Source organism: Pseudorasbora parva, chromosome 15, assembly GCF_024679245.1.
Source record: "Pseudorasbora parva isolate DD20220531a chromosome 15, ASM2467924v1, whole genome shotgun sequence".
Taxonomy (NCBI): domain Eukaryota; kingdom Metazoa; phylum Chordata; class Actinopteri; order Cypriniformes; family Gobionidae; genus Pseudorasbora; species Pseudorasbora parva.
This window is the reverse complement of record NC_090186.1, coordinates 24,945,229-24,971,494: the sequence shown is the minus strand read 5'-3', so window position 1 is coordinate 24,971,494 and position 26,266 is coordinate 24,945,229. Positions and strand designations below refer to the sequence as shown.

General features: G+C 38.8%; 2 protein-coding genes across 10 annotated transcripts; both read right to left on the bottom strand.

Moving 5' to 3' along the window:
- Nucleotides 1-17,227, bottom strand: si:dkey-177p2.6 (uncharacterized protein LOC568712 homolog). Of its 4 annotated transcripts, XM_067417437.1 has the most exons (4): nt 16,693-16,831; nt 8,103-8,227; nt 7,301-7,417; nt 1-3,941 (listed from the first exon to the last, which is right to left on the bottom strand). In XM_067417437.1, exons 3-4 carry the CDS (start codon nt 7,339-7,341, stop codon nt 3,236-3,238), a joined length of 747 nt encoding a protein of 248 aa, XP_067273538.1. In that variant the 5' UTR covers nt 7,342-7,417; nt 8,103-8,227; nt 16,693-16,831; the 3' UTR covers nt 1-3,235. The 4 variants fall into 4 exon arrangements, with proteins under 4 accessions (XP_067273538.1, XP_067273541.1, XP_067273539.1 ...); XM_067417440.1 differs by lacking the exon at nt 7,301-7,417; XM_067417438.1 differs by lacking the exon at nt 8,103-8,227.
- Nucleotides 17,228-18,531: 1,304 nt separating this feature from the next.
- cdca4 (cell division cycle associated 4) lies at nt 18,532-26,266 on the bottom strand. Of its 6 annotated transcripts, none has more exons than XM_067417431.1 (4): nt 25,405-26,123; nt 21,998-22,022; nt 21,443-21,529; nt 18,532-20,767 (listed from the first exon to the last, which is right to left on the bottom strand). In XM_067417431.1, exon 4 carries the CDS (start codon nt 20,758-20,760, stop codon nt 19,894-19,896), a length of 867 nt encoding a protein of 288 aa, XP_067273532.1. In that variant the 5' UTR covers nt 20,761-20,767; nt 21,443-21,529; nt 21,998-22,022; nt 25,405-26,123; the 3' UTR covers nt 18,532-19,893. The 6 variants fall into 6 exon arrangements, with proteins under 6 accessions (XP_067273532.1, XP_067273533.1, XP_067273536.1 ...); XM_067417432.1 differs by having other exon boundaries at nt 26,021-26,117; XM_067417435.1 differs by lacking the exon at nt 25,405-26,123 and adding an exon at nt 22,174-22,190.

The window sequence follows — 26,266 nt, the reverse complement described above, 5'->3', positions numbered from 1 at the left end:
TTTCCATTTCCATTTTTTATTTTACATACTGACCTGCTACAATGTATTGCATAGAATATGACTGCAAAAGAAAATGCTTTATTATTTACAGACCTCATACAATTTGTGGTCAAAACAGATAAAGCAACAGATCAAAGGACAGTTTCTGGGGGAAGAATAAATTGCAGGGAGTATAGTCATTGTTTTAAAGAAAAACAATAATATAGCCATGTATTCATTCAAAATGTAGACTCACTACATTATCATTAGCAAGGCAAAACAGCGCTTTATACTCATATTGCACTTAGGACAAAGTGACATTTTGAGGTTTCTGATATTACAATTTCATTAGGATATTTTTTTTTTTTAAAGTTATGCTTAAAAATAAATGGCCAAATTAACAAGATGAGGTGATGTTTAAAGCTGGCTATTCTTGCTGTTTTGTGCCCCACAACCAAGCAAATTTGAGAAGGACAAAGACAATACAAACTCTTGCTGCTTTTTGTATTCTGTGCAACCGGTACATTAAACGTACCGTCCATTATTTGAGTAAGCCATTCACAAGTTTAAAACACAGCGTAAACCAGTTTTCACTGCTGCTCTGTGCATTACTGCAATACATGCTGTGACTAAACCATAATGAACATTAGCTTAAAACCAGATGCTCCCGGGGCTCAACCAATGTCCTTCAAGAGACTGAAATTTAAGCAGCAGGAGACATTACATTTAAATGAGGCCAACAACTGAAAGCCGTCCTCGATTAACTTAAACACTTTAGCATAAAAACAGTTAAAAAGCTGCCTAAACTGCCTGGTCCAAAGGGAATTGAACACACAGCAAAGAAGATCCCATCATTATTCAGTTCAGAGTCAGCACAGATCGAAACCTTTACAAATATTTCAATGATAAACATCTCTTCATAATTCTGCATCATATATGTACATGTTAATTATTACTAAGAAGAGGAGGTGAAGTACAAATCACGCTTCAAAAAACAAATAAACCCTCCTAAAGACCGAAGTCTACTGATCATATTCACTCTTAAATAAAAGCAATATATTATCTCATGATCTTGTCAACAAACAAAAATTCAAAACACAAGAAAATGTATAAATACAAATATATATACACAAACAACACAAATAAAAAGAGAAAGAAACAAACTGATCAAGCTTACAAAGCTTAAAAAGCTACGCACTCATTCGATCCACAGCTCTCAACATTAAAAACAGGTCGCTAATGTAACACCAATGGTCACATCATAATCTCTCTGGTTTAGGTTGCCATCTAACGAGCATGTTTACTAAAAATCTGAGTGTAAACTTTGTGAGTGTCGGGTATTCTCTGCAGCGGTTGCATGTGTGTTGTGAAGGGGAAGGCAGGCTGGGGTGTTTGCAAGCCCGAGTTTAGAGGACAATGAGCAAGCCTGTTTTAACCGAAAACCAAGAAGCCCTTCTCTGCTGCCACCTTGAACTCAGTAATTAGTTTATTATTATATGAATATCATGTATTTAGTTGGAATGCCTAAATTTAAGCCAAATTAAGACTGTAAAATGTCTCAAAAGCCAGTAATGCTTTAAGAGAGCCATCCATAGTCAAGGGAACACATTCCAACCAAAGTGAACTGCTTCTACTTGTTATTCTATTCCACATAAAGAATAAAGCTCCTCCCCTGAATAAAAACGATTGGCTGGGAGGAGACCGGAGCCCCTTGAGGCCTCGCTGGGGGCGGGGCTTATTGAGAGCGCACCAATGCGAGTGTACACATACCAGCTGTTGTCAAACTCTCAATGTAGCATTTACCACTAGCACAGCTCTCCACGTGACAGGAGCTGTTTGCTTTAACTACCCCCTCCCCCTTAACCTCTCTCTAGTTCTTCCCCTCCCCCTTGTTTCTGCCCTGTCTTAACGCAGACTGCAGCTCGTGGCTCTTCGCATTCGATTGCAGCAACTTGATGTTTAGTGGATGTTGATGTAGCACAAAAATAAGTGTTTTTGCTCTAGTCTAACTAATAACTGTGGATGAGCTCAAACAGGCCTAAAACTTGTGGTGAGAGAAATAAAGTAAGCAGGTGAGACATCAGTTCGGATTGATCTCTGTTTCTCGCAAGTAAGCTTGGACATTCAGAAACGGTCTTCAAGACCACAGCACAAGAGACATCCACAGATATCCACGATCAGCTTTTTGCAGTGTAGATCACAATGAAGAACAGTATGGAGATGTGGACCCACATTCGGGTAATGGCTTCTTTAGAGGACAGAGGGTCATGCTAAATGCTCAAAAAAAAGCGGCAAACAACCCATGTTGGGAAGTTCGTAGGGGTAGAGCAAGAAACTCAGGCAAGTCTATGTGTGGGTCCACAGTGTGCAGTTCATCGTCGGCAGTCTTCATTCTCCATTGTAGGCACTATGTTCATACGAGGGTTTCAACGGTGGCCATGTGTCTGACAATCATGTATGTGAAAAGTAGAAATAGCATTAAATTCCAAGTGATTCGAAAATATATATCACTTTTTACACAAGCAACAGCTCATTCTGAAACCAAAAGTCAGAACCGGTTCGGAAAAAAGGTTCTGAATAGAAAGATTGAGACAAGCATTTCTTCAACAGCTATAGCTTTGGACTGAATCCTAACATTTGAGGAGAGGCTTTCCTGTGAACACAGATCCATATATAAAACAATCAGCAGTTCTTTAAAAGTTATTGGAGAGAAACCATTCAAATACAGTTGTAACAATGACAGTCTTTGTATAGAGAAAGAGCTCTTGGTATCTTGAGAGGTAGTGTGAGTGCTGCATGTGCATGACATGATCTGATAATTGTAATTACTGACAGTAAATGTAATGCTTCCAAAAACAGTGGCGATCACAAAAAAAGGGGAAAAAAGTAGCTAGTCCATTATAATTCACTTTTCTTCCATCTCCTCCTCTTAAAATCACTATTCAATAAATAAGTGTCAATGGTAATACTTTGTATTTGTTTCCGAAGTCCCTGCATATTCATATCTTAGTTTGTTTAAATATGAAGGATGGCAGCGTAAGCTCATCCATGTGAAAAGTCTTAAAATGTGCATTTATCCTACAGTGAGTGTGTGTCAGGCAGTTTCCTTTTATTATATATAAATATAGCAGTCCTTTGTATAAAAATAGATAAAATATTTGTTTGTTTAAAAAAAAGAAAAGAAAACGCACTGTATTCATTTTCCATAGAAAACATCGGGATGGCTGAATGAGGACACTGTGGTGCGAGCTGTGGTTCAGGAGCGCACCAGGATCTCCATGATGTGGTCCAGGTCGTTGAGGTCTGAGAGACATAGCTGCAGACTGCTGTTGGAGGTGCAGCTGGAAAGGCTCTTGAGGCCATCGTCCACCCCACCGCTTCTCTGTGCAGGAAACGCCAGAACAGAGATCTCAGAGGAGTCGTACATTGACGTGTCGATGTCTTCAAATATGTCGTCTAGTGCCAAGTCTGTCAAGTAGCTGGTGGAATTTGTGATCTCGAATGAGCCAAAGAGCAAATCCGACGACCTTGTCTCGACCTCACCAGCGAAGGATGGCAAAAGGGTCTCATTTTCTGCACCGCCCAACTGGATCTCCTCATCCTCAGCCATTGCTAGGGGAAACGAAGGGGACAGTGTTCCGGTTAGAGGTTGAGGACAATCTAAGGGCACGGGTGGTAGGTCGGGGAAGTGGCGTGGGGTTGGGGCATGAGGGAGCGAGGGGCCGAGCAGGGCTGGTGGCAAACAGGTTTCCCCCTCCTGTCTCATCTCCTGCTGAATCTGGCGGAGGGTGTTGGCCAGTAGGACCGAGCGGTGCAGGCTGGGTTCAGCTCGCCGCTGGCAGCTTTGTAGCTTGTCCAGACACAAGTCCAGCACCAGCTGCCTCTGCTGAGGATATGGCAAGTCCTGGGCAGGGTCCTCACATGAGCTCAGTTTACGTTTCACCCCCCTGCCCAACATGTACCTACAGTCGGAAATAGAAACGAAAGTTAAAAAAAAAAATTGGACAAGAATATTTTGTTAGCTGACCTACCTTTTAGTGGTCAAAAAATGCATAATGGCACATGACAATTATTTATAAATATTACTTATTTTTACTTGATTACACCACTTTCTTAATCCACATGAGTTCTTTAAGAACTTGACCCATTTGCTTTGAAAATGTTTTCCCCCCTATTTATTGTGGATACATACATAATGCTACATAACATCCCTCTGATGTGCTCTTGCAAAATATATTATTGGATGAAGCTTGAAGTACAACATAACATAGCAAATATTTTCCTTGCACATTGAATAGACCTTTAACGGTAGTCGGTTAATAGTATATTTAATTTTTTGACAAGAATGAATGAAAGTGGAGCTGTGAGGAATAAAAGTTAGTCGGTTAGTTACAGAAAAAAAAACCTCCACATGAATTGGCATGCAGAAGCTAAATGAGTACATTGCTTATTGCGTGACATGTTTAACATAACGTCATTACCTTCCTCTTTGCAGCCAATATTGACTCCAAATTACCCAAGTAATTAAATTAGTATCATAAAATGTGTGACTACTCGAATACTGGTTTAAATGAATGACTACTAGTTGACAAGACAAATCTTTAGTTGGGGCAGCCCTAATAATACTTTTATAGACAAAAACTCCATAAAACATTTTAAAGTTTTGAAATCTTTGTCAAATACATTTGATCTAGAACCTTTACAAAAATGCCACCATGTTCTACTGTTTCCAGCAGAGTCCATTTTGTGGTTGGCTCCAGTTCATAATTTTGCATGGAATAAACCAACTGTGAATGTAACAGCGCCATGAACTCTGTTCTTGACGGACACTTCCATCTTGAAATTTGACTGTTATCTGATACATGACTAATAACAAAGCTTTGACCTGACACAGCTCTTTCTCCTCCTGCTCTTTCCTGAGAGGTGGATGCATTAGCTGAAGCTCCTCCTGTCTGCGACTGCAGCACACTTGAGAATAAGCTCATGCTTCATTAGCGCTCCCTTCACACAGCGGAGGAGGATACGCAGCACAGGAGCGCAATGCTTACTGCTGCAGCTCTCCAAAGCCTTCTACCCTGCGAGAGATACTTGCAAGCTAATACCTCCTTCAAGTCTAGTACGGTTTTAAAAATAAATGTTCCAAAACGGGTTTCTCAAAGCGACACCATATAAGAGGCATTTTTTTGTGCTACTAAAGAACCTTTGAGTGAATAATTCTTTAAAAAAAATTCTCTCTCTCCAAGTGTCCGAAACATTTTAATAATATAAAAACCTTTTGTCCAAAACTCCCAATAAACAATATTTTGTGCATTTTAAATGTTATCTATGGAACTGATTTTTAAAGGGTTAGTTTATTCAAAATTTAAAATTTGGTCATTACTTGCTCTCATTTTGTTCCAAACATGCAAGACCGTCATTCATCTTTACAACACAAATGAAGATATTTTTGATAAGATCTGAGTGCTCTCTGACCCCTCCATAGACAGCCATTTAATTAACACTTTCAAGGCTGAAAAAGGCAGTAAAAACATTGTTAAAATCGGCCATGTGACTCCAGTGGTTCAACCTTAACTTTATGAAGGGAAGACTATACTTTGTATGTAAAAAAGAAAAACAATAATAACGATTTGTTTCAACAATTTCTTCTAGCCTGTGTCAGACTCTTTGCTTTTGACACAGTGTAAACAGTGCAGCACTTCCAGGGGGTATGCCAGAAAGCAAGGTTAACTTACCATCACATTTACCATGAACTCCCAGTTGATTAACCCAAACCTTGCTTACTCAAGGTATGTTGGGTCGAAAAACACGCTCATTTATGTTTGCATGTATGCATGCACGCATGTATATAAAATAGTGTATATTATGTAACTTCATATCAAATGTAAGTTATATTAACTTAAGCAAACTAACCCTGGATAATGAGCTGCTTTCAAGTTGCTATGGCTACTTGCATACCCTGAGTTACCTGTTTTTGGAACCAAAAGTTGACGTTATCTGCTTACCCTTAAAGATACCTAGGTATGTCACATAATATGCTTTCTGAAATACCCCCCAGAATGCCGGCTTACCATAGGACGACACCCTCCACGTGAGCCCTACGACGCATATTCATATGCACTAGTCATTCTGCCGTAGAACTAGTAAGTGTTTACACTAGGGCAACAGCGTAACAGTCTGACACGGCCTAGAAGAAATTGTTGAATGAAGTCATTATTTTTTTGTTTGTTTTATTGCACACAAAAAGTATACTCGTTGCTTCATAAAATTAATTATAATTTTTGGGTGACCTATCCCTTTAAGGTTGAACCACTGGAGTCACATGGACATTTGTCACAATGTTTTCCCTACCTTTCTGAGCCTAGAAAGTGTTAATTAAATAGCTGTCTATGGAGGGGCCTGAGAGCTCTCAGATTTCATCCAAAATATCTTCATTTGTGTACTGAAGATAAACAAAGGTCTTACACGTTTGGGACTACGTGAAGGGGAGTAATTAATGGCAACAGTTTCATTTTTGGGGGAACTAACTCTTTAAGAGATTTTTGCGATTAAATGACAGAATTTTCTGATAACAATTTTCAGAAATTTGAGAATTTTTTTACGATGTTTAAAAACATTTTTTGGATACCACATTTACCATAATATATTATGTTAGATGCACAATAGTCATACACAACAATAGAACAAACAAAATGCACAAATCTTGTTTATTTTGGTATCTTACAAAAAAGGCTAGCCCAGTGGTGTACAATGAGCTTTAATAACATTGTTTTAAATTTGTAAAAAATAAATATGTTTTTTCCAGTGGTTATGTGATGGGTAGCCTATAGGCTATATTAGGTTGCTTTCACTTTAATACAGTAATACATAGACACAACATCGTCACACGTCCCAAACCTATTCACTCAAGACACCAAGACAGACATTTAGGCATAATCATGGATGTATTTGACTTTGATTGTTCAAGGGCATGAAGCCTATGTACAACAGATCTGTATACTCAAGAGCGCTGAAATCCTCAGCCATTTTGCTGATTTTGCGTTGTATTCAGTGATCGAAGAATCGCAAAAAACTGGAGGGACTGTAAATAGCTGAAGTATAGCAATTTTTCAGGTAATTTAAAACATGCAATTTCACACTAAAAGCCACTATTCCAAGCCATAATTTGTTTAGGCCATACATTTATGCACAAACAAGAGCGAAATGTGGCTTGTGGGCACATTATTTGAATCCCGACCATAACTGCTGTCAGATAGCTGCCTCGGATCTAGAGAGCTAGAGTTTGAGTGGAACGGGCTGTAAATGTGAGAGACTGTCTATCCACCTCTGCGCTCTGTGGTGTAGGCGCCCCCTCCCTACATCCATCACTCTGAACGAAGGCAGACATCCCCCGCAGGTCTGGTCACTGACTGCTCTTCTCTACCGCAGGGTGCACAGGAAGCTGGAAGAGCCAAGAAGAGCCTCGTGTTCAGAAGTGAGACGGATGCAATGCATTATATTGCGTAGTCTCCACCCAATCATGTAGATAAATGTGCAGTCTGAAGTCTTAATTTAGGGTAATAGATACAGCTACCAGTCGGTAAATGAAGCATGAAGGGAAAGGCAAGGAAGAAAATATTTAATTGAAATTACAACTTGCACCATTTGTGTCAAAACAAGTTTGATTAAACACTTTTAATGCCCAGAAACAGCCTGAGCGTGTGCGCATGCATGCATGGACTGCAGCGCTTAAGTGTGTCATGCTGGGGCTAGCAGTTATATAACCATCCACGCTAGCAGAGCACTTGGGGCTAGATTCCTGCTCAGCCCTATAGGTGCCTTTCCCACAAAGCAGTCACAAGGCTTCAAAAGGGACATTTTGTATTCTTGCAGATTTCACAGCTGAATTCCAGCAGGAGCACACATACGCAGTCACTGAGGGTCTGTGGGCTCTCAACAGCAACAGAATGAAATGCGAGTGAGCAAACCACCACTACGCAAAAACAAAACCAATTAGAATATTAAGTAGAAGAATGGATTGTCAATATTAGGGCTGCACGATTAATCGAGAAAAAAATCAAAAAAAATCACGATCTCGATTCAAACATAAATACGATCTAATTTCTTAATGTTGGCGATTCACTTACGTGCATTTCCCTCAGATCGTGCTGCGTTCGTGCGTTATTGGTCACACCAGAGCTTGTCACACTCACAGAATAACACCCTCATTGGCCACGTTCCGCTGTTACTGACATGTAACAAGGCGGCAGACCTAAATGGAGTCAGATAGCGGCAAGAGGTAAAAATGAACCCCAGTGTGGAACATCCCGGTGGCGATGGTGAGAGTGAGGATGTAACAACAACATTAGTACAGAAAAAAGGAGTACATTCCACCGTGTGGAGCTTTTTCGGGTTTAAATCTGAAGACGATGCGCAGAGTTATAATTTGCAAACACTGCTTTTGCATCGTCGCAACACCGCAAGTTAACACCACTAATACAAACACCTCAAACGTCAACACAAAATACATTACGAGTTAGCTTTGATTGTTAGTTTGACATGTTCACCGGCAGCCGATTAATGACCACTGCAATCACATTTTACCTCATACGAAATTCTGGCAGTGTCAGAAGATTTGCCGCACAGTCCTGCAGTGTGACTTCTCCTACAACGACAGTCAAATATCTCGGTTTTTCAAGACAACTTATGACCAAGACGAAAGCTAGACATTTCTTTGTAGCCACCATTTCAGTCCTGCGTGTAGCCTAATGCTGCTCACCGTCACCGAACGCGTCATTCATTGATATAAAATTCTGGACGAGTTTTCTTGCGTGATCCGTCTTTAGCACGCCTTGGCTATCGAACATTCTGACATTAATGACAAGTGAGATCTTAGTGTGACATGGCTTACAGTGGCGATCATGCTCGTACAGTCTGACAGTTCGTACAGTTTCCCGTTTACATGAAAACCAGTAAACTGACAATGCAAGTATACCGCGTTTACATGACTTTATTAATTTATTTCCTTGTAGTGATGTCAAAAATAATTATGTCCCTATCTGACAGAGTTTTTCAAATGTTACGTCAGTTGTGATGTTAAAGCGTGCACCGTGTCAGCGGGAGATTTACAGCTCATATTATTCCTCATAAGCCGTTACAGCGTTCTGACTGAACCTCTTCTACTTCTGCTGCTTGAACACATCTTTACAATTTTATGGGTCTTTAAAGAGTCTGCGTTTGTGATATATGTCCTTATTTCATGCAAACCGCTAGCTCGCTCCATCTGGATGCATTTAAATCTGCTCGAAGTTTCCGTTTTTGTCACCCATAACACTTGAATAAGCCGACGTAAAGCAGGTTAATGCGTTTACATGCAGCGCGAAATCAGGGTAAGAGGCAAAAAACTACCTGTTCCAACCGGTTTATGCTTACGCCGTTTATGACCGTACTCCGATAAAAGAAAACGGGTTACCGTGTTTACATGACCATGTTCATTGTCGTCTCATTAGGCATAATCGGCTTAAATGTGCATGTAAACGCACCAACTGCCAGTGAAGAAGACCCCATAGTCTAGTGGAAAAAACAAAAGGGACAATATCCAATACTGTCTATGCTGGCAAGGAAATACCTTTGTATCACTGCTAAAAGTCCCCATCAGAAAGGGTTTTTAGCACAGGCGGAACATCATAACATACCAGCGTACCTCCCTGACTGCTCAAAATGTTGATAGGTTAGTGTTCTTGTCCCAGAACCTTTAAGGTTATGTGCCAATTGGAGCAAAAAGCACAGGTTCTATTTAGTCATTTTAATTTATTTTTGTATATTTTAATGTTCTCTTATGTTCAACAACATAAAGCTTTGAAATTATTATTATTATAAGGGGTCTAAACTAAAGAAAAGATAGACATTTTTTTGTTACTCCTGCACTTTATTATACTGAATGTCGAGTTTTGTTTTATTGTACTTGAGTGCAATACATTTTGGTTGAAAAAAAAGAGAACCGTGTCAGAGAACCGTGATCTCAATTCCCATGGAGAAAAATAGTGATTTTCACATTTTAGCAAGAATCGTGCAGCCCTAGTCCATATGGCTTATGCGTATGACATCAAACAAGTGTTACATCTTGAGAAAAAGGTTATAATGACTGATCTTTGAACATTAAAATTTGCTTTATAAAGCTTCTTTAGAGGAAGGCAAAATGAATAACTTGGAATTTGACCTAGTCTCTATAAAGTCTCCCAGCTTTAAAGCAGCAAGACATGATTTGAATTGGGTACCTATGGTTAGACTGGCCACTGTGGTCTGCTTGCCATGGCAACAGCGGTGGATGAGAGGCTGGCGCTTGAGTGGCACACAGAGTCAAAGGCAGCTCAAAGACAATAAGCACAACTACGGAGACAACCAAAGTGGGTGAAGACAATAGGATCCATGGAAGAGTCAGCATTGTTGAATGGTGCAACACACTTATGCGAGTAAAACGTGTTTTATATGTAATAGTATTGCATTGTTATAGATCGTTTTGATTATGTGTACATGTCTAACAGAAACATACTTTTAGTACTCTGGACTCGGACACATATGGGCCAGGGCTCGCAAAGCCCGGCAGTAGGCGTGTGCCGATATCAATTTTTCATGTTGCGATTAATTGATGAAGTTTTATCACGATATAATCACGATATCAAAATAAGTTGCAAAAAAAAGTGTTGCCATAGCATAACAGCTTTAAGAACTATTTTTGAAAGAACAAAAATAACTGAATGTTTAAATACAATAATGCACCAAAAATATATACAGCTCTGGAAAAAAAAATTAAGAGACCCCTTATTGAGAAATCAATGTTATGTGGTCACTTGATTTTTTTCTGAGCTGTAAAAGTACAATTTTCAAACAGATTAAAGTGCAAAATAATTATGCTATAAAGAACAACAGGTAGGCTTACAAATTACAATAAGGTCTCATTAGGTAATGCATTAACTAAGATTGAGCAATAGCTACATTTGTTACAGAAAGTATAATGTTTTTGGTAATGTTATTTTAGAAATACTGATCATTGTTAGTATTAACTTAGGTCCATTAAAAAAGTTATTTTGATTTTGATTTTAATGTTATTAAAAAGTAACTAAGAAATTAACATAGAATGATTAATTCTTTATAATTATTTTTCATTGTGAGTTTGGTAATAATGAATTAACATGTTAACTAATGAAGTCGTATGTCTCAAAGTTTTACTGAACAATAACAAATAATTAGAACAGTTCTAATTATTAGGGTATGTTGTAGTCCAGATTAAAACATAAAAATGTTTAAATTTGAAAATAAATAGGCTATTAAGTCTTTAAGAATTAAGTATTTGGTGCTGTGATGAACAACATTGAGATTACAAAAACGAATGGCTGTTTTAAAAACTACATGCGTTTTTAGTTTGTTTGCCGGTTTCCAGGGTAACAGCAGCATTCTACAGTTCATCAGCGCCCTCTGCTGTCACTGAGCGGCACTTCAGCAGCATGTCTCCTTCACCGGTTCAGTCATGTGCAAACGCACGTTGGGCTTGTTTATATCGGAGCGCGTGTCCCTTTGACGCAGAATACAGCGGTGTTGAGCATTTATATGGTTGATGGGCAAAGTATTCTTGAGTGCATTATAAAAAAATTATAAATTGTTAATAAATTATTATTTACGATATTTTAAAGTCCCCACGATAACAATATTGTGCATATTCATTATTGCAATAAATTGCATTATCGAAAATCGGCACATGTCTACCCAGCAGGATGATGAATCTCTTTATATTCTGTTCTTTTTCTGCTATTCTCTCTCTCTCAAGTTGACATCTGAAGGGCAGCACACGTGTAAGTGCGTGCGCGGTTCGTCCGTTCTTGCGGGCTATATGTAATATAAAATTAATAGTCCAATCAATCGCGGGTGGATGAAAAATAAATCATTGTGTTTGATAAAGACGTTTACGAGCCCTGTAATCGAGAAAATCTTTCCAGTTGCCACTTCTCCCTCACTCTCTCATGTGAATTGAACTGACAGGGAAGCTTAAGCTCATTAAAGGGGAGGTGAAATGCTGTTTAATGCATACTGAGCTTTTTACACTGTTAAAGACTTGGAATCCCATCCAAAACATAGACAAAGTTTCAAAAACTAATGTTGGACGTTTGATGGAGTATTTCTGTGTTAAAAATACTCCTTCCGGTTTCTCACAAGTTTCGGAGAGTTTTTTTCGAGTATGGGTCGGCTTGACGTCAATAGAGCAGAAGGTCCTTGTATGGGCCTTACAGGCTCTTCTCCCGGTAGGGTGCGTGCGCGCGTGACTAGAGCGAGAGAGGAAATGCACGCCCATAAACACTCAGCTGCAGATCCACTCGTCCATGAACACTTATGTCGTTATAGTCCGCGCAGCGCTCCACTTCATTCCTATGGGTGACATCAAGCGACTTCAGCACAGCATTCCGGGAAGGCAGCGCTGCATTTGAACCGATTTGAACGCAGAAATGACGGGAAGCTTCACAAAATCGCTTCAGTCACGTCGCAAAGTGGATCTCCACGGTCACTGCTGTCACAGGACTTCACCAAATCATACTAAAGAAGTGTGTTTTTGACGGAGCAGTCCCAGCGATAAAGGTTCAGCCCTGCTTTGGAAGCAGGCGGTGAGTAAAACTGCTTCAAATGTATGGTTGGGCATCGAGAACCGGTTCTAACTTGGAACCGTTTTAAAAATAACGATTCCATTGGAATCGTTCAGAAAATTAGTTTTCAGTTCCGATCATCGGTTCCAAACATGCAAGTTTTGGTTTCCATGGCCACCTGATTTCCGGTGCTTCAGGCCCGCTTGTTCTTTTAGCCATTAAAGCCCCGTAAGCGGCTCCGAAGTGTGGATTTATTTCACTTTTAAAAAGCTTGGGTCGGCACATTGCAACTAGTGTTGTCAAAAATATCAATACTGAAATATCTAGCCTGCTCAGTTTCTACAGTATCGATCCCAGCCGCATATTTTCATTCAGCCCGGTTAACCCTCTGAACACGACAGACGCTCGTTCTGCTGGACTTTTCCTTACGACAGCATGTAAGTGTTAGTGTGTGAGAGATAGGTCTAAATTTAACACGGGATTGCACATAATTCTACGAATCCCCACAGATTTCGCACTCACATCTGAAGCGCACACACACAAACCGTACTAAAGCCCCCTCTGACATACAAGTGCAAATATTTGCTTCTTTTTCCAGCTTATTATTGGTCAAATACACTCAAACAAATTCTCACATTTTGAAGAGTATTAATGTAAACACAGTCGTAAACAATTCAGGAAGAAATGAAGAATGAGTAACAGGAACAGTGTTCAGGATCCATAAGTGCGGCAGTTCTTAAGAGGACAGCAGTTATTCAAAGTTAAACTACAAAAAGACAAAATCACACTGCTCTTGACTGATCAACTCGTGTAACTTTAATGGTTTTATATTAAACTATTTAATTTTTTGCAAAAAACATTATCCAATGTTATTTTAAATTTAATTAGCCACTTTGCGTTTTTTCATTCAGTTTCTTACCTGAATGTTAGACCTACCTGAAAAAATAAAGCAGTCTGTTTAATTTATATCTTTTATTCTATTATATTTATTTGTGCTATTTTTTGTAAAATGTTTATTTGTTCTTATTTATTACTATGTAGTCGTCTTTTTTAATTCAATTAACCATTGGAAATCAAGCTTACTTGTGCTGTGTGTAAGCTATTGCAACACATTTACCCACAGTATATGCAGCGTTTTTCCCCCGTGGTATTGAAAATAGCATTTAATATCGATGTGACATGTTTTGACTCAATCCCTCAAAGAATCAGAATCGAGAATCGAAAGTGAGAATCGGAATCAGAATCGTTCAAATCAAAACGATGCCCAACCCTACTCAAATGTCTATGCTGTTAGCTATCGTCGCATGAGTAAACATCAGTAAACGACATGATCGCGTGCTTCGTCATTCAAATGCGCTAACGGTTACTCCATTGTTGTTCTATGTATAACGTTACACTTGTCTGACGTGCAAAACCGTTTTGCTTGCTACTGCTAAGGTTTAGTCGCATACAATAGTCCAGAAGTCGAATCATGTGCTCATAAACTGCGAGTAAACACACGCAAATGTTGACAGGCCACTAAATACAGTACATACCACAGAGACGGACGTCCTGCTGTTACTGCTTCTTCTGTTCAATTTATTGCAGCCTCCGAAATCTAATTCTGGATCATATCTGTATTAGCTGAATCTGATTGATAGCCATGGGTTTCTCCACGCTTGAGGACGTCACCACTTTGTGCGCACTCGTCATTCTTTAGCTCTGCCCACACGATACGCCACCAGGCGCTCGGTTTTTTCCGGAAAGACTCGGTACAGCCTATATTTCTTTTATAAATATAATAAAACTAAAGACTTTTCGGAGATATGAAGGATGCAAAACTACTCTATAGGTACTCAAGATTGACATGAGATTGACTGAAACACTGGGGAGTGTTTCACCCCCCCCCCCCCCCCCCCCCTTAAGTGAGCTTACTTCAATTCAATTTACCTGTATTTGCATAGTGCTTTTTTTTTTTTAACAATACATATCGTTTCAAAGCAGCTTTACAGAAAAAGCATGCATCTACATTAAAATTAAAATTAATTTTCACTTCATAAAAATGTTTTCTATTCTTTCATTAATTACTTACCCTTATGTCGTTCGACAACCATAAGACATTTGTTCATCTTCGGAACACAAATGAAGATATTTTTGTTGAATTACCATGGCTCAGAAAGGACTTCATTGACTTACTGTAACAACATCTTTAGTGCCTTTTATGGGTCTTGAGAGAGGAAATGACATTGTGGCCAATAGAGGCCTTGTGGAGCCATCGGATTTCAACAAAAATATCTTCATTTGTGTTCCGAAGATAAACAAGGGTCTTTCGTGTGTCGAACAACATGAGGGCAAGTAATTAATAACAGAATTTTCATGTTTGGTGAACTAACCCTTTAAATCAGCATACCAAAGCATAACAGAATACCAGCCTTGCGCCACACAAATAGATAATTTTCTTTAAAGGTAGAAAGATAAAGACTTCAGTTCCATCACTGTGAAGTTAGTACCTACCTAAACTAAATAAATGAACAGAAGACCACAAAGTGACAGACAGCACTGATATGACCATTAGTCACACTCTGAGCCCAAGATAAAGAGTTTCTTGAATTGGTCTGCTTTACAATACTTTCAGGACAAGAGCGAATCAAACTGACGTGGTTGGATCATCTTTCAATCTTTTTCTCTTTCGGTTTCGTTCCCTTGGCCCTCTAATGCCCCAAAGGATGCAGTCACGACAAAGACGAGATCAGGAAAGAGTGTTTTAAAAAAGGAGCAAACCAGTAAAAAACAAAAAGAAAAAACTGTATGCAAGTCAGAGCGAGCAGGAGAGTCGAGAAAGGTTAGTCAGAAAGAAAGAGGGAGGAGAAAGACGAATTGAATTGAGGAGTGTACATGCACAGGGGGTTGACTGAGTGGGAGGGAGGGAGTAGGTGGCAATTGCCATTGACAAGCTGACTAAATCTTGAATAATGAACCATTGGGTGGACAGGCCGGATGTCTTAGTTTGGGCATCTTTGTAACTGGGCGGCTCCAACTTACTGACGAAGTGACTCAGGGTGTTAGTCACGCTGACAAACGTGAATACACTCTCATATACAGCCTGCATTGTCTTATCAAGGGTGTACATCTTTGAGTTAGTGGAGAAACTTCACTTTGGAATCAGATGGATTTATTCAATTAATCTGAATACTTGACTACTAAGAAATATGATTTTTGTGCCATGGTCAAGAAATTAAGTTGCTTACAACCCTACTTAAACACGTTTAAAAGCTTTTGCTTAAACGCAAAAAAGAAAAAAACCCTCTTTGCAAGTAGTTCACTGACTGCTTGGAAAACCCTGGGAGATCAGAAGGACCTAGTTTATGCACAGTCGACTTGCTATGCGTTTCCGCAGACAAATACATTAGTTTCAAGCCTGTACATTTATCTTAAAACAAATATATATATATATATATAGTTTATTTGTTTGTTTTTCTCTCTCTGAAAACTGTCACTCTCTTGCCGGAGAATAGCTGAATCTGAAACGGTACTTTAAATCACTCCTCGTATGAACCATATTTAAAGTTAGTCCTTAAAATTCCCATAATTCATTCAAATGATAAATCTTTGGTAAAACCGAAAATTCTTGAACTGCATTCATGAAAGCTACTAACGGTATGACTTTCGCTTTTACTTCATCAGTTATGCAAAATGCATCTGTAACATCACGAGGATGTGTTAATTTTTAATAACAATAAGACAACGATTGTAAGCAAATGTTCCAGTCACATTTCGAGAGAACGTTTGCGGGGTCCAAAAATCAAGTGTGCAAAATCGACCCCGTTACGCAACCGAGACCACATAAGACTTACAGGAGAAAGCAAGGTATCAAAGTTTCTATGTTTATAGGCTGGCGGCGAATCAGAATAAAGAAACATTATGTATAAAAAATATATTTTACTAGGACTCCGGTTGTAATAAACCAAGTTAGTGTGTAACGGAGTGGCAGCTACTCAAAGCTCAAGTATCAATCATCAACACAAACTCGAGCTCTTATGTAAAGCGGGACAGTGCTTATACAATTATTTATATACAAGTTACCAGCCTCAAATTTCAGTTTGTGACTAACGTTACTAGTATTTACCTTGACGAGGAAAAGGCACCATCTCCGCCGGGCTCAACTTCCTTCTTCACAACAGCGGACTCCACATCCAGTCGACACATAGATACAGTGGGAATTCCGTTTTTTCTTTTCATCGACGCCTCGAACGCTTTGATATCCCTTTGACCCATACCATTATGTTTGGCTCAACCAGTTGCTTCGTTGTGTAGGGTGTATTACAACCAACTAACGTTACTCTCGTAAGACGTGAGCGCGCACTGTTAGCCTCTGCGGCTAAGCTCACAGTGATGCGCAGCGAATTAGCCAGTTAGCTAGTTCGTACTTGGCAAAGTACGGTCTCTGTCTATATGGAACTACGAAATTAATTTATATGAGTTACTCGAACGACCGCTACATTCTCTTTGCTGATAAAAATAAGACGTAAGTTTGCTTAAATCGGTCGCTGAACTCCGCGTTGAGCTTCTGGTCCAAAGTCTGAACATTATTATGCGCAAAACTACGCGACCAGTCGCGCAGGCACGAGAGCCGAACTCTCGCTACACTGTAGAATCAACGGGAAAAGAACTCAGCTGATTGACGGTCGTCAGGTGGCATGGCTATGATTGGTTGAACGCGACTTCAGACCCGCCTAGTAACTGGCCCTGATTGGGCGAACGCGTATTCTGCCCCCACCCATCTAGTCTATCACATTCGTCCCTCTAACATGCCCACAGATCGAAAACGTGACTGTTTGGAGCACTGGCGATCGGACTACCGTACATCTGCATTGTTTGTAATGGCACGTGTGTAGCTTTTCATATCCTTTTGCTTTTTTTTTTTTACTTTGCTAAGCAACCCACATATATTTTAAGAAAACGATCTGCATGCTATAGATGATAACAGCTATAGTTTTAGTGGACTGTCTCTAAATGATGCTTGGTAAAGCTGCTTTTTCAGTTGAATCGTATTAGGTAATAAAACCTCGAAACTATGTTGGTTGGGTAATACAAAATTTCTGACATAAAATCTAATAATAACCGCGGATCCGGAGGGATTTAAACATTGACGTTCACTGAGTCACAAATCTGCTGACGTCACTTGACGTTGATTTTAGCTATGGATGTTTAACTGTACGTTTACACTCTAAAAATTGTTGTAAAAAAAGTATGCATAATATATACGTTTTTAATATATACGTCATCGCTACATGAAAATTAAAACCAGTTTAGAAAAATTATTTGACATCAAAACCATATCGTCTTGTCATTTCAAATTCAACACTTCTCACCCAACAAATGTTCTCAGTGCTCATCTACAGCCGTTGATGTCAGCTTAGTAGTCGATTAGAGCAGGGGTTTTCAAACTTTATGATGCCAAGGACCCCCAAATACGATGAATCTTATGAGAGACCCCCATCCTAAAATACATCTATTTTTATGAAGAAACATTTAAAATTTTAGATAAATTGTGTGGCATTTTAAATAGCAAAATATTGATTTTAAACCTAATAAATTGGCTATACTTAATGTTGCATGTATAAACCTGAAGAACAATTTTTCAACTAAAAGTAATTTGATTTCAACGTTGACAATGGATGTATGTAAGTATCTCATGTACAGCATTAAGAATACTGCCTTACAACCCCAGCGAAGCAAGATAAAGGGGACTCACTAGAAAGAAAATAGCCTATGCTTACGACAAGAAAGGAGAGAAACATTTAGAAATTAAACAGAATATTCGGTAGACTTTATCCATTTTTGCTTTGTCTTTTTGTTCTCTGAAATTTTCTGGGGACCCCTTAGGACATTCTGGAGGACCCCTGGGGGTCCCCGGACCCCAGTTTGAAAACCCCTGGTTTAGAGGAAAGAAACCCACACAGAATTGTTTTCATAAATTGTACCTTTTATTAAAAAACGTTAAAAAAGCTACAATGCTCATATAAAATGTTTATACTCTATACTAGTTTAAGATCATACAATAAAAAAAACATCCTCTTTAAATTTAAGTGAGACACAATGTAGAAGAAAACAATTATCATAATGTAATAACCTATAATTTGCACAAACATAGTTTATGCAAAACTTTACTTTAGACAAAACCAAATGTATATGTAACAACTGGGGAAAATGTTGGATAACATAAAACCATCTCTTGTTGACTGATTTTGAAGTATAAAAAAGAATACTGTACTAAATGCATTTTAAACACTTCATACATAAAAAGTGTGTTATGACAATGCATAGAACTAGACAAATGCCTTCTCATTATGAGGGTTCTAGAGGACTAATAGACAGATATACTTAAGCCATTCACCCATATCAAAACAGTTAACTTGCTTAAAATCAATACTTTAAACCAATGATTGGTGCAAATCAACTTACAAAGCACTAATTCTGTGACCGATTTACTATGAGCAAAAGGCTTTGGTCAATCAGTCCCCTAGAGTTAAAAAGCCACCCTGAGTTTGACCACAGCCAACACTCACCGTTTGCAGTAAATAAATTAAATAAATTAAGTCACAATATAGAATGGGTTGGCCCCATTATACTTCATTTGTTGATTAGACAAAATATAATAACTTTGACGTCTAACAACAAACAAAACCTACGGCTGAGCTGATTGACAGCCAACTGCAATCAAACCTTGAGGGAAAAAAAAAATACTTGGTGCAAACGAGCACATAAATGTAAAACATGCATCATTGTATGTATATTTGGTGCTTTTTGCATACTGTAGTATTGGATTAAGTTCCTTCAGTTTATGGATTTTGATCAGAACAGAAAAGTTGTGAGTTGCACATAAGAATCTAATCTCTTCATTTAAAATCAATTTGCAGAACATGTACATAATGTACAGTAACATATTACAAGAAGAATCTATTGTAAAAAATATATATTTATGTACACATTTTAGACATTCTTTTGTCTCCTTATGAAAATATCCCAAGCTTTGCAACATTGTATACATATTGTTCTGCTCTCTGTAGTGTCATGAATATAACAAATAAATAATAAAAAACAACACCATGTCTGGACAGACAAATACAGGAAAAAAAAAAAAATTAAAACATACAAAGGGTATGCAAATAATATGACTATGGTCAGCTCATAAAATCAAGGCCATCCTTCACAAGACATCAACTTTTTTCCCTGAAAGGACTCCTGAATTTACTTGCTTTCCATAAGGAACAGAAAAGCCATTAACATTAAGACAAGCGTGTTAAGTCTCTGAATAAGGGCTAACCTAAGAACCCACAATGATTTCCATGATGTGATCCAGTTCATTGAGATCAGAACGGCAGTTTGGTGTGGACACTATAGAAGGGGAACTGTGTGAAGGTCCCAAGCTGTCAAGGAGGTCATAAGGACCCATCTTGGGTGCACTCTGCATGCCGGTCAGCATGGTGTCCAGATCATAGTAGGAAGTGTCCACGTCTGAGAATAGCTCCTCAAGAGCAGAGTCTGGACCCGGTGAACCGTTTTTTATTTCAAATGTCCCAAAAACTTGTCCAATGGTCTTTGGACCCTCTGTTGAAGTCTCATCCTCAGTATCGATCTCCTCATCTTCTCCTGAACCAAGTCTAGAGTCTTCAAGGACCTCTTCGTCTCTCTCTATGCCACTGAGCTCATTCTTCTCCCAGCACTGGCCCATACGCCCTGCCAGGTACACATTAGAGACAGTATCTCTAACTGAAACGGAGCACAGTGTCTCATCAGCTACCACCTCCTCTTCACGGCAACCTTCGTAGCTGATGACAGAAAAGACCTTAGGTTCTGCATCCTGCTCCCGTGACCGGCATAGGACCTCAGTGGCCACCAAACGCTCAGAGGGGCTCTGGCTTGCATTGCAGAATGCTTCAGTGACCATATGCCAGCTGCCATCATGGGTCATTTCCTCCTGAATCTGCCTGACCGTGTTGGCAATAAGAACGGAGCGGCAGAGGTTGGGCTCCACCAGCATGTGGCATAACTGCAGCTTAATAAGGGACATGTCCAGCAGCGACTGTCGTTGCAAGCTGTACGAAGATGCCACCCTGGCACCTACCAGGCCTTCGTCTGATATTTCTTCACCACCATCGGAGAATTTACGCTTGGTGCCCTTGGAGAACATGTTTAGCCTACAGACAAAAAAAAAAGGGGATAGTGATGGTCAGTTCACATTCATCCATTCCTGTTAAGAGAACCAAAGTTAATCCTGACAATATCAGAACTATAATATAAAACCACTAGCAATGGCAAATGATAAATTCAAGAAGCATTATTCTATGAAAATGCATTTCAGTGCATTTAGCCTAACAAAAAAATACAAACAAATCCAAAGTGAAATTATTCTCTTAGAAAACTTAAATAGTATAACAATGTATGTGTAGTGAATAAATAAATAAACATATACAGTATATACAATTATGGATAATTAAGTCATATATTATTACTTGCGTTTTAGAATAATAAATTCTATACTAAATTATATACCAGACCTTGGTAACTAGAGCCTAATAAACTATGGGGAAAAAAATGCTTTAGTCTAATTGAAAATTAGTTCAATAGCAACACTAAACTCCTACACTTAAGAATATTTTTGAGGCCACAGATCACCTTACATTCATGATCCACAGCCACCTAAATTATGATAATGAATTTTGTAATTTAGCTCTTTGCCCATAATGGGAGGATACATTTTTTAAATGTAATCTACACCAATCTTTATCACTATTACTGATTTAGCTAATAAAATGTTGGAATTGTGCTTCAAGCCTTTGAATATAAATAAAAATGGAGGTGAAAGTAGATACCCCAAACAGAAAGTCTAATGTGGAGAGCCACAGTACTGAGACGAGGACTCCCTGTCTCCGTGGCCAGCCAACCAGGGTTACAGGAGCCTAAAAGTAACAAACATGCACCCAGTATAGGAAAAACACATGACACCAACCAGCATGACAAAGCACATTATCTGTCATCACACCAGCTCTTGACTGACTGAGTGTTTGTGAGAATGTGTGTGTAGGGAGTAGGGAGAGGGAGCACAGGGACCTCCGATCAGCTACTTTTGTCAAATACTGGTGGGTAGGTGAGAGGTGGGGAAGACATAAGACGAAAGCTAAACAATGGCAATGAGTTACATTTTACACATCAAACTCTATGCAAAACAAGCAAACCAACAAATCCATTGAGTGCAAGCACACAAAAAAATCCACCACATATATTGCAAAGTCATTTCATGTTAAGAGGGATGACTTAACATAATGGAGATGATTTGCTTGACAGTTACCAAGATCACACACACAATAATTTTTAACCCATAACCACATTGTTAACCAGATATATTAATGGCATGGTGGTTTGCCTACCTGAAGCATGGGTGACATCCCAGCACTGTTGAAAAAAAGACCAGAGTGCAAGCTGACACATATCCGCTGCAACTAAAACTACAACCAACATTTGGTACACCAGCACTGTATTCTGTTTATAATAGAGTGCTGCAGGAATGAGTCCTAAAACCCAGAACCGATTAAGCATTTCTAACCTCTGGTTCCATCATCCAGAAGTCAATAGGTTTCTGGAAAAAGGCCTAAAAAATAAAGTCTGGTTAACAAAATCTGAAAATATCTCCATTCACGTTCTATTCTATGACATTAAAATACATCAGTTATACCCCACTAGGGCTGGTATAAACGATTAATCTAGCGATTATTTATTCGATACATCGATTAATCTAACAATTAATTTTTCGTGTCCGATTCGATTATCTCCCATATTAATTGCCTAATAGCAATTTACACATGTTGATTTAATTTTCTGAATGAAAAAACAAATTCCTTAACATTGCAATATGTTTATTGCTCTTAAAATTCCAAAGTAAAAAACTATACAAGAGCAATGACTTCAACAAAACATTGAAAACAAAGTACACACACAAATAAATAAGTATAAACCAACAACAGAGAAACACAATATACAATTTTTCTATGTATGCAGGCTATGCCCATCGATTAAATATCAAGTTGGCTAATCAAATCCGGGGACACAATGCAAGCGTGCCGTAAGCGTCTCAGCTGCGTGGCGTGTCCGTTTTTGTTTCGGCTCCCATGTTAACAGGTTGGAGTTTGCACACTGCCTGCGTGACACGCATGGATGCGTGCATGCTAGAAATAGAAAAGTGCCTATTTTACACGCGACACGCAAGCGTGTTGGAAGCGTCTCCAGGCAAAATAGAATAGGAAAAAATGTTTATATATCAGTTTGACACGAATACATATTAATAAATGACATTTTCATGTTTGAAAGTCTCTAGGTTAACATAAATGCAGAAATAGGCCTAATTGTAATAAAAAACGACAATGATCTGATTTTGAAATATTGCAACTCAATACAGAACAAAATATTCTCCATCAGTAGGCTATTTATGTTTAACACTAAGTATAGGGCTTCCCACCGCATCAATAGCAGCAGCAGTGACGCGTCAGACACGCTTCTAGTGTTCAAAGGCAAAAAAAACGCCACGTGCATCCGCGGCATGACAGTGAAAACACTTACATGTAGAGTGCATTACGGGCGCCAATATTCCGTTTAAAACCGGAATAGTCAATGACAACAAAACGCGTGCATTCGCGCCTGTGTTAAGAGCGCTAGTTGCTCCGTGCACACCGCGCGCCAACCCGCAAGCCTTGCACTTCTGAATGTCTGAGGAGCCACTCGTGTTGCTACCATAGATATACATAATAAATAATATACTTATATATTAATTACATAATATATTTTATTATGTATATCTATGGTTGCTACTACGCTCCAGCGCCACCATCTTTGTTTTGGGTCTGACGAATCGACGCACATATTTTGCGTCAACGTATTTTTTGCATCAACGTCATTGATGACGTCGACGCCTTGTCCCAGCCCTATACCCCACTCATGATTTTTACACTTTTGTGTGTCTAACAAGTTGCTAAATGGGTCTATAGAGGCTGCCAAGGATAGTAAACATCATCATGTGGAACAAGGAAACTCCTCTACTGTTTTTAAAGACTCAATTAGGACTGGGACGGTTACCGTTTTGCCGTAATACTGCGGTCATATGACGCCTACCGCGGTCTGAGATCATCAGCGCCATCACCGAAAAAAAAACGTTCACATGCATCCTTCATATTTTTTTCATATTGCTCACTTTATTGTGATGGATGATGATATTGTCGTTTTTTTACTTTGTATGAAAATATATGATTTACTATAGGCTACTCTGTATTTTATCTCTTTACATATGGTAAATACTATTTTCTACTTTAAAACTATAATTTTGTCATTTTACTAACCCAAATAAGGACTCATCCGCGATTCCGCATTAGGTTGCACGTGAAGGAAAAAAATGAATTGCTTCCACTAATGAGATGTTGTACTTTTTATTTTAATATAGACTCTCTCTTTACATGAATACTATTTTCTACTTAAAAAGTATAATTTCGTTATTTTACTTACCCAAATAAAGACTCATAGGTTGCACGTGAGGGGAAAAAGTAGCTTGCTTCCAGAGGAGTTGTGCACTTTTTATTTTAATATAGGCCAATCTACATACTTTTTTAACTTAAAACTTTAATTTTGTTGTTGGCCCAGTGTTTTGTATGTGAACGCTGTTTTACGTGATTATTACCACAGGAGTGAAGCACTTACAAGAGAAATAAATCTGCAGATGTTACTCAGCCATCAAAACATAGGCTATGGAATCATGCCGAATGAGAGAGGGAGGCTGAGCCCAATTTAAGATTTTAAGCCAACTTTTTAATTCCGTTTTGCAATCTGGTCATCCGTTATTCAGATTTCCGTAAATTTTAAAAATAGGCCTAACGTTAGTCCATTTTATCCCGCGGGACCTCTCGTTTCTTTTCCCGTCACACTCATTTTTGCAGGGAATTATAAACGTTTCTTCCTTTCGTTTGCTTAAGTCTATTATATCCATTCACATCTTTTACTGTGGTGAAGTTGAAAAACACTGTAGGACGAAATTTTAATTAACACAGTTTGTGCTTGTTATTAGACTTGAAGCGCGTCAAGTTTATTTGAATAGCAGTGCATAATCAAACATAGCCTAAATGTCTTGACTCTGTGGAAGATGAAATTTGCTTTTCAGACGTTTTGCAACAAGTGTTGCTATGCAACATCAGGAGAAAACATGAAGACGAAGATATTCGAGAAGTTGTCTATCCAGCTCGTGTCCCACATTCATCTCAAAGCACAGTTTGCGGGGAAATATGAAACAAATCTTTAATTTTCTTATAGTCTTAAGATTACCATTATTTACTTATAAATAATAAATTTCTTGCTTTTCAACCACGGTAAGAAAAAATCCATGAATAAAATGGGTGATAATCATTAACTTGTGTTCATCACAGAACTTATTTAATGCAATTATCTAAACGTCAATGTAAAATCCTAGTAGTTTTTTTTGTCAAGAGGACCGGGGTGATGCTAACTTCTGGAATGGCGTACAAAAATATGCTATCCCTGCAGCACTCTATATCTATAATGTTTTTCAGGAGATCTCCATGTGCCCTAAGGTATGAGAGTTAAGGTATTCAATACAAAACTGGTATTCTACATTGCACGCTATGACACAAAATTAATCAAAAGATTTTTTTTTTATATTATATATATATATATATATATATATATATATATATATATATATATATATATATATATATATATATATATATATCAGTAAACAATCCTTTCGTTGCTGGAGGCTAAACTACATCAAACTTACAGCAAAGTGGGCAATGGGTAATTCATCCATAGTGAACGTATCATACAGGCTCCACCCAGACAGACTCACTTCCCCTCCCCCACCGCACTGACGTGGTCAAAAGTGCGCTACTGGGTAGTAACAAAATAAATAAAAGCCAGTGAAATAAACACCCAAAATCTTAATACGAAGGTTCGATAAACAATAATCCACTAGATGAATATAAAAATGAGGTTACTCACAGACTCCCTGACATGTGAGACGGGGAAACAAAGGTATAAACCTCTCTGCTGAGACGACAAAGATGGAAGCCATTTTGATTTTTCAAACGGGTCCGCTGGCTAGTCAACTTCGCCCCGTTTACGGCCAACCCAAACAGCATCTTCAACTTTTCCACACGTTTACCGTGTCGACAAAATGCACATGAGAGTGAAATATATACTTCGGAAACACACATGACATGTAAAGGCAAATAACAGGGGCTGCTAAACATGGACCGCACGGTCACTTCCGCAAACATGCCGCTTTTCGAAATCGACCGCGCATTTAACCATCGCGGATCGAGATCTTCTAAAGCGGTGCGACTACATAATATAGATTTTATTTAAATCACACATCTCAGTGGGCTAAGACTTACCTCGTGTTCTTTTGGTGGCGAGCGTCATAAGCGTTTCGTGGGCCTGGTTTAATACTGAAGCTGCAGCTCCTTCGGCCTCTCCAGCACAGATTGCAGTGAGCATAGCATACGGCAAGCAGCAAGAGGCAGCTGCAGCAGTGAAAGGGCCGATGGGGGCGGACGCTTACATCTTGATCGACAGCAGGCCATCGCAGAAGCAGGGAGCCCCGAACAAAAGCGTCTGTGATTCTACCCATGGGCCCCAAC